At 47.5% G+C, this 8149-nt stretch overlaps 1 protein-coding gene across 1 annotated transcript; it reads right to left on the bottom strand.

The window, feature by feature from the left end:
• Positions 1-2226: 2226 nt before the first annotated feature.
• LOC124686435 (GDSL esterase/lipase At5g03610-like) lies at positions 2227-3672 on the bottom strand. Its single transcript, XM_047220383.1, has 4 exons — positions 3366-3672; positions 2976-3262; positions 2595-2871; positions 2227-2473 (listed from the first exon to the last, which is right to left on the bottom strand). The coding sequence occupies exons 1-4, from the start codon at positions 3670-3672 to the stop codon at positions 2238-2240; spliced, it is 1107 nt and encodes a 368-aa protein (XP_047076339.1). The 3' UTR covers positions 2227-2237.
• Positions 3673-8149: the final 4477 nt, after the last annotated feature.

Here is an 8149-nt window from a genome sequence, read left to right as displayed (position 1 = left end):
TACATTTTTGAAAAAAATAGCTACATAGAGCTCGGCCTCCATTTATCCACTCTTGTAATAACATCTTATATTATAGGACGGAGTGATGCTACCCTGGCCCTCCATGCATATTTATAGAGTAAAAGGAAGAGTGTTGTCTCTAGGGGTGGACCCTAACGAGCTACTCGGATCGTTTAAGGCTCGGCTCATTAAGCTCAAGATCATTAAGGCTCGAATCGTTAAGCTCGTTAGGAATAGCAAGCTAAAATCATTGTTTGGCTCGGCTCTTTATGTGCATGCGAGTGCTCGCGAGCTGCTCGTTAAGGACCGTTAAGAATAGACATGCACATGTAGCCTAGCATACATATCTACCTCATCAGTATTGAGATCAACATGGTAAGATAGATTCTTCCACAGCCACAGCCTCCCTTTTGTGCACCACGATCATCACGGCCACTGCCAGCACCACCATCACGGTGCTGCCCATCATCACGCCTGTATTGGCCACCTCCACGATCATCACGCCTGTACCCTCGATCATCACGGCGGTCACGATAGTTTCCACGATCGTCACAGTGGTAGTCATCTCGGGATGCTCTTCACGTCGACCACAGTAGCCACCTCCATCGCGGTAGCCTCCATCATCACGGTAGCCAACTCCATCACGGAGGGAGTCTTCAAGACAATGCCTCTGTGCCACATCTCGAGCGGCAATGTTTGCAGAGGACTGAAAAATAGGGGTAATCTGAGCTAGAGCTAGTATTCCTTCTCTATCATCAAAGGCTTGAAGTTGAGAACACATGTCAGTAAGAGTGGTATTGAGGACAACGTTCATGGATGCAAGAAATTGTGTGTATGGCCTCAGAAGCCCTCCTAGTATGTATCCCTTCAGTTCGTCATCATCCACGGGTTTTCCCGCGGCTGCAAGTTCAGATGCAAAACCACGCATCATGGAGATGAACTGCGCCACCGTCAGATCATTCTTCTTTGTGTTGGAAAGTGCTCCCCTTAGCATGTTCACTCGGGAGCGGGATTGTGAGATGAATAAGCCTTCAATGGTAGACCATATTTCATGTGCATGCTCAAGTCCAATGACATGGGAGAGAAGGTCCTGATCTAGCCCCTTGACGAGGAAGCTCATCACCGCTTGGTCTCGGGCAAGCCAGACTCCGTACGCCGAATTTGGGATGGTAGTATTCTTGTTGTTGCTATCTTCCACCTCAATCGTCTTGGGCGGAGCTTCGTCAGAGTCATCGAGCAGCTCCATCACCTGAGCTCCGTGCAGGGCCGGAAGGACTTGGGTTTTCCAGAACATATGATTCTGCCTGGTAAGCTTCTCCATCGGGGGCGAGCCGAGAGCAGCCGTGAGGCTGGCGGCGGCAGACGCATACGAGGAAGAAGCCATCGGTTGTTGTTGCAGTTGCCCGCGGTCGACGACAAAGAACGGTGGCCGGGCAGGGTTGATCTAGGTTTTGGTTTTGGTTTTGGTTTGTTTTGGTTTGATCTGGGATTGTTTGAGGACCCCGGACGACGTGAGGCAGCCGGAGAGAGAGCTGGTTGTTTTGTGTTTGGGTTTGTTTCGGAGAGGGTTCCTTCGCCGGTCGATCTACGGCAGGTGGGTGGCGGCTGCGGAGCTAGACGTTCTAGACGATCTACGACCTTATGTGAATTCAACTTTAGTGTTTCCTGTATCAACATATTTACAACAATGCCATCATTTTTTTATCAAGAAATGGGTGGTAATGCGCGCTATCATCGTCTAGTGTTCTCATAAGCCACGTGCGAGGTGCGTGTGTTACTTTGATTTTAACATTTATTTGTCGAGGAGAAGAGAGAAGAGGAGATGAGAGAAGAGGAGATGGAGTTCTACTTTGAGATAGATATGTATCACTGTCATGTATAGCCGTTAGTGGGATGATTGAATCTCAATCGTGCAGTCTATCATCAGTCGTAGCCTGAGCGTCATCTTGCATTTGTCAGATTTGTTTGACAAATCGAATCAGAAATTATTATGCGTGTCGCCGTGTCTATGCTTCCTAGTAGTTGTATATAGTCAATCAATTATATAATTCCCAATAGGCCTAGAACACATCTTCGTTGTTCATGCAAGATGGAAGACTACGAACATAATTTTCACAAAAGAAAGTGTAATCGTGTAATAAATAGAATTATTAAAGAGTCAAAAAAATACATAGATCTAGATACTCCGAGCCAGTACAATCGAAGAGAAACAATGAGAAGATCTACGAAAACCCTAGCTAGTCTTGATCTACAAACTCTCTCAATGGCTTCTCCAACTGTTTCATCACTGCCTCCCACCCTGCATGTGTCGGGTGCATGTCGTCCCAGTAGAAAAAATTGCTGGACTTGTTGCACACCGCGTAAAGAAGCTCTGATGACTCGCTTTGTTGTCCACAGTAACCCTTTGAATCGAAACTCTCACAGCACGGCGACAACTTCCGCTTGAATTGCTTGGATAGCTCTTGTCCTTTACCTATAGGTACATCATCCAGATAAAATTGTTCATATCAATTTCAAGCACATAATCAAATCCATAGATTAGAAATATTTATACTTAATAGCATTGACACTTGCAGATGCATGCATGGATGTACCTGGAACATTATCCACAATGCTAGTGAAGGCGGTGTAGAGATCGACAACGTGGACATTCCTCTTTGCTGCTATCACATGCTTCAGGTTATTGTTATGGACAGATGCACCCAGGTTTCCGAAGACATCGCAACTGGTGTAGTTGTTCGTCCGTGTTTGTGTTGGCGTGCAGCCGACAGGGTGCAAGTTGTTCACAAGAACCTTTGTCACCCCGAGCTTCTGTAGTTGGTCCACATTGTCGGCAATCTCCTTGGTCACCTTCCCAATATAAGCATTGATCTTCATACATACATGATATTATCAAAATTAGCAAGTAAAAAAGCAGAGATAAATAAATTAATTAATTGTTTAATGTTTTGTTCTGCTGATAGGTAGCTACTTACATCGTTTGGGGCTGTCAGGCCAATCACGCCGGTGTTCCCATAGTAGTCATTGCCGGAGATGGCCACGAGGGCCACGGAGCGACTCAGTTGCTTCTCTGAGATAATCCCGTTTTTAACCATCTTCCTGAAATTGTCCACTTGCTTGGCGAGTGTGGGGACATTGTGTGCCGACGTGGTGTCCAGCACGCCAGCGCCACCATGAGCAAAGGTCATGCCGGACGGGTCGCATGTTTTCTCCGCCGTGAGGGCATGGGCTGGAGGTGCTTCCTCGAGCCCCAGGATCGTTGCTGAAAGTTACAAGAGATCACAGCGTGTGAGTATATATACTATAGCCAATTGGCAATCATAAATAATCACACTAGCTAATTGAAATAATCATAAGGTGCATACCAATGAAATCGGACTGAATTTTATAGTTGGAGAAGCGTCCCGACGGAGTATTTGGTCGTGGGTTTCCATCGGCGTCAACGTAGGAGGAGCCGTAGGGGTACGCCCACTGCCGCGACATCTGGGTGACGGGATCGGTTAGCGGGAGGTTCCCGTTGTCGGCGAAGTCATCCCCGAAGACGAAAAGGCTGTAGCTTGACGATTTCTTCTGATGGCCGTCGGCAGGGGCAGGCCGTGCCTCAACGCCATTGGGGTTTAGAACAAGGGCGAGGAGGAGGATGACGCCGAGGACGGCCGTATGAAGCTTCATGACTCACTGCGGGCACGGATCGTCGAAGTGGTTTCTGTGGTACTTGGCCGCGCGCGCTCTAGCCCGAGGCGAGGATCCTCGAACTTGTCTTGTGCGATGCGATGCGCTCCTCGATCTCTTGTATTTATGGAACCAGCAGCAACGCAAAGCTCAAACACCAGCGAGGTGAAGTCGTAAACGGACTCGCGGTATCGATCGGAATCGGAGACCCTAGCTAGATGTACGTACATGCTACAGCACGGTTGGACACGGAGTCACATACAGATCGATACGCGTAACGTACGTACAGCACAATCGGACACGGAGTTCACTAGCCAAGCCAACGACCAGCTGCACGTCATGGCCGATGGCCCTCACTGCATATGGTGAAACCTTCGGGCTTTCTCCTTTGGACATTTTTAAAATCGAGGCGAAAGCTTGGCTTATTTATTTATTTCGCAATTTTTTTATCGATATATCAATAATCATTCATAGCGGTACAAAGAACCTAAAAAGTAACAAAATATACAAATAGATCTATGGACCACCTAGGAATGACCACACATTGGGGCGAGCCAAAAGTGTCACTAGGGATGGTCAAATCTTGTCGTAGTAGAACATGTTGTAGTAGAAAAAAAAGGAAAGTCATCGTGCTACGAGCATCTCCAACAGACGCGGTAAAAGACGTACGTGCTAAAAAAACAACCAGTTTGGCGCGCGCAGGAGCCCGCGTGAACCCTCAGCTTCTGCGATATCTCGCGCGGGAAACTTGCCGCTTCGGCTGCCGTGCGCGCTATAAACGTCACGCGCGCACGCCAACCGCCCAGCAGTCGCCCGCGTGTTGCTCCGCCTCTGTCTCCCACGTCTCGCCGCTCTGCCTCCCACGTCGCGCCCGCGCTGCTGCTCCGCCTCCGCCGATGCGATGCCTCCCCGCCATCGCTCCGCCTCCGGCTACCACGACGTTCGCGCGCGGCCAAGCGGCCACTTCGACGCCGAGATCCGCTCTAGCGAGGAGCGCATCCGCCTCGGCACGTTCGAGATGGCGCACGAGGCGGCGCGCGCCTACGATGCCGTCGCCTGGCGCCTCAGCCGCTCCCGCCGCACAATGAACTTCGATGATGTGTGGACGCGGGAGCAGGCGGAGGCGCTCGCGCCACCATCGCCGACCGTCACGCGCGAGCAGCAGCGGCGCCAGCGTGAGCTCGAGCAGCGGCTTGTCATCGCGGAACGCGACGAGCACCTCCGCCTCGAGTGGGCGCGGTAGTTCCCGGAGGACGTCGCCGCGATGGAGGCGTTCTACGCGCAGAAGAAGGAGGAGAAGGCGGCGGTGGCGAAGAAGAAGGCGGACCGCGAGCAGCATCGGGCGGCGTCGGTGGCGAGGAAGGCGGAGAGGGCGGAGAAGGCCGCGAGGAAGGCAGAGGAGAAGAAAAACGGCGCCAGGTTGTCGACGATCGTCCTCTCCTCCTTCTCCTCCTTCAAGTGGACATCCACTCCGGTGTCCGACACCACCCACTCGTCGGACTTCGACTGGACTCGGAGTAGATTTAGCATAGTTTCAAATAAATGTTGTTGTACCATCGAACTTTCTTAATATATTTCATATTTTCAGTTAATTTTTCGTGTTTTGTTTGATCTATTTGGTACCAAAAACGATCAACACAACTGTTTGCGCCGCGCTGCGCGCTGCATAATAGCGCGCCCAGCGGAGGAGCTTTTTTACCACGCCAACACGCGCTGCAAAATAGAGCATCCGGCGGGGCAAATTTCCACCCAGCACACGCTATACGTTTACATCACGGCTGAAGCGAGGTTTAGCGCGCAGAAATATAGTGCGCCTGTTGGGATGCTCTAAGGCCGTAAAGAACTAACGCACCAGAGCAACCATCTCCAAAGATAAGACTCATAGGTCGGAAGAGCCAGAACTAAAACTGCACCAATAAATACGAAAATCGACTAGATCCCAAGAGATTCACAGGATGCAAACTCTGAGCATCCTCCGTCGGTGCTAGACGCACCACTGAAGAAAGGATAGAGTGGGGAGGGCCTTATCACCTCACCGTCTAAAACAAGACACTGAGAAAGAAATCTAAAGAAAGAACGGGACAGTTTCGCCAGCGAGACCCCTAATCCGCCATGCCTGCAACGTCGGACAGCCTCTTATTTTGTTATTGACTATCCCATAATACAACATGCCATTACAACTAATATATAATTATATTAGTTATAATAACATATTATATTATGAGACGGAGTGATACTAGCCTGGACCTCCTTTCATATTTATGGAGTAAAAGGAAGAGTGTTGTCTCCTTTAAATTAAAAAAAACAAGTAAAACCCGAGTCAACCAGGGATAAGCCCCCCTCCAACATCACACACCAGTCCTAAGAAGCTGCGATGCACCGAGTCCTAGCATGTTGCCAGTTGTTCTCCTTTAGCCGCCACCCTCCTCTCTTCAGCATAGGGCACCACCCTCCTCTCTTCTGTAGAGCGAAGGTAGGTTTTCTCGTCTTACATAAAAAAGGGAGTACCAAGTGAGGGTTAGGGTTTGCTGGGTGGGCCCTTTACACATATGTTGGTCAACTATTTTTTTCGACAAAGAGTATATATTAATATCAGAGATACCAATTACACCCAGCCTCTGCAACAACGCACTGCCCTAGCTGTTGTTGGTCAACTATACGAGTCGCACTTGCTCAAAGGGACTATAATGAATAATCAGGTGGTCTTTAGTGATTTATGGTTTAGGACTATAATGATACAAATACAAATCTCCTATGAATCACCACACACTATTTCCATGTAATTAGATTCACATAATTGCTACGAGAACTACTCACTCAGCAAATACAAACCAATTCCATATATGTAGTCGGTTTCAGCATCTTCAATGCACACTCAGCCAATTTCATATGCATAGAAAATGTTGTGTGCCAATTATTAATCAGTCACATATTAGGTTGATAAATAGATGAGGTCGAATATTACCGAGACGACGCGTTGACTGAGACAGTGGTGTGGGACTCTATTTTCTAGATGTAGATCTTTCTTTGAGGAATTACAGTAGGAGTCTCGTACTGCTCATATTTCTAGATCCAGATCTAGATATAGGAGTGGTGCATGTTGGGAGAGATCTTTATGAGTAGATCTATAATTAGCTATTGGGGTCGTGCATGTGGGAGAAGGAGATTTGCTTAAATTTATCAAACAAAGTTGGTTAAATTAGCTAAAATAGAGTAAGGGGAATGAGCTTGGAAGAGAGGAGGGTCGAGTATGAGTGGGGAGAGGATGAATGAGGATGAATGTGGTGGTGGTAGGTGGCTAGGCGCAGTTAAGTGATGTTCTAGGTTACCACTGGGGTATCACATTTTTTATATGCAAACATTATATTTATACTGCTTGAATACCTGGTACGCCAACGGTAGTTACACAAGGCACCTGGATACAAAAGGTACCGTACCCCATACCGCCGGTGTACCACCGTTTTGGTACGCCAACGGCAGGGGGGTCTGTAACCTAGCCGGCCCTTACCCTTGACGTATCCCACGGCCGGTAGACTAGCGGTAGCTAGGCTGGTACCACTGGTGCATAAGATTAGTGGTACGCCATCAGTAAATAACGTTGGTGTATCACTAGTTTGGTGCTCCAGCAGTACCAATGCTATTATAAACATTTTCCTACTAGTACGAGGGATTCCCAACCCCACATATTCCTTATTTTTGCAGATGATTTTCTGGTCAGCCAAATTAATATTTCTATGGTCCTCAAAATCATTCTTGCATATGGGTTTTGATTAAATCAAGAAACAATTATGGGAATTTAAATAAAGACATGAAGTATACATGGATACTAGCTAGACAGGTTCTAATAAGAATAGCTCAGCATAGGACAAAAGCTCCCCTCTCTACCCACCTATTCTCTTGAGAAATTTTATCAATGGGTTGCAATGCAACCCTAGTGAGTTTTTTTAATAGTGAGGAGGTATCCACAAATAATGGGGAATTTCCCAATGTAACCTCAAAAAATGTTCTAGTCCTATTTGGTATGAGTTTACTTCTGCCATATTTTATCCTCATACTAGATGTCTGCTCAGAGTTGGTGATGACCCACTTAGGTTTGTAGCCAGTTGCCCATCATTTCCAGAGAAAAGAAATGTTATCATCTGCATACTAGAGGCGGTTGACACCATCATGAAAAGCATATCCAAATAAACGCATAATCAAACCAACATCCCAAGCTTTAACTAGCATTCTTGTGAGAATATCCACAACCATGCTGAATAGCAGGAGACAAGGTGTCACCGTGTCTTTAATCCTCCGCTAGTGTGAAAAACTTTCCAACCATATATTATTAAGTTTTACTCGCATAGAGAACCACCCCAAAACAACACTCCCAACGAGGGATTCAGATTGGTACAGATCCTCTCTTAACCAACATGTTTGGAAGAAATTACAAGCTCACCTAAAAGGCCTTTACATAATTGATTCTTAGAACGAGCCA

The sequence above is a fragment of the Lolium rigidum genome, chromosome 2 (assembly GCF_022539505.1).
Source record: "Lolium rigidum isolate FL_2022 chromosome 2, APGP_CSIRO_Lrig_0.1, whole genome shotgun sequence".
NCBI lineage: Eukaryota > Viridiplantae > Streptophyta > Magnoliopsida > Poales > Poaceae > Lolium > Lolium rigidum.
Note: the sequence above shows the minus strand (reverse complement) of the source record. Positions and strands in the feature narration are given on the sequence as shown.

Bases quoted from the DNA above. Each gene is read 5' to 3' on its own strand.
- LOC124686435 (XM_047220383.1), bottom strand. From the start codon at position 3,672: ATGAAGCTTCATACGGCCGTCCTCGGCGTCATCCTCCTCCTCGCCCTT. The intron at 2,872-2,975 runs GTAAGTAGCTAC...GTATGTATGAAG, and splicing joins GCCTGACAGCCCCAAACGAT to ATCAATGCTTATATTGGGAA. The intron at 2,474-2,594 runs GTACATCCATGC...ATGTACCTATAG, and splicing joins CATTGTGGATAATGTTCCAG to GTAAAGGACAAGAGCTATCC.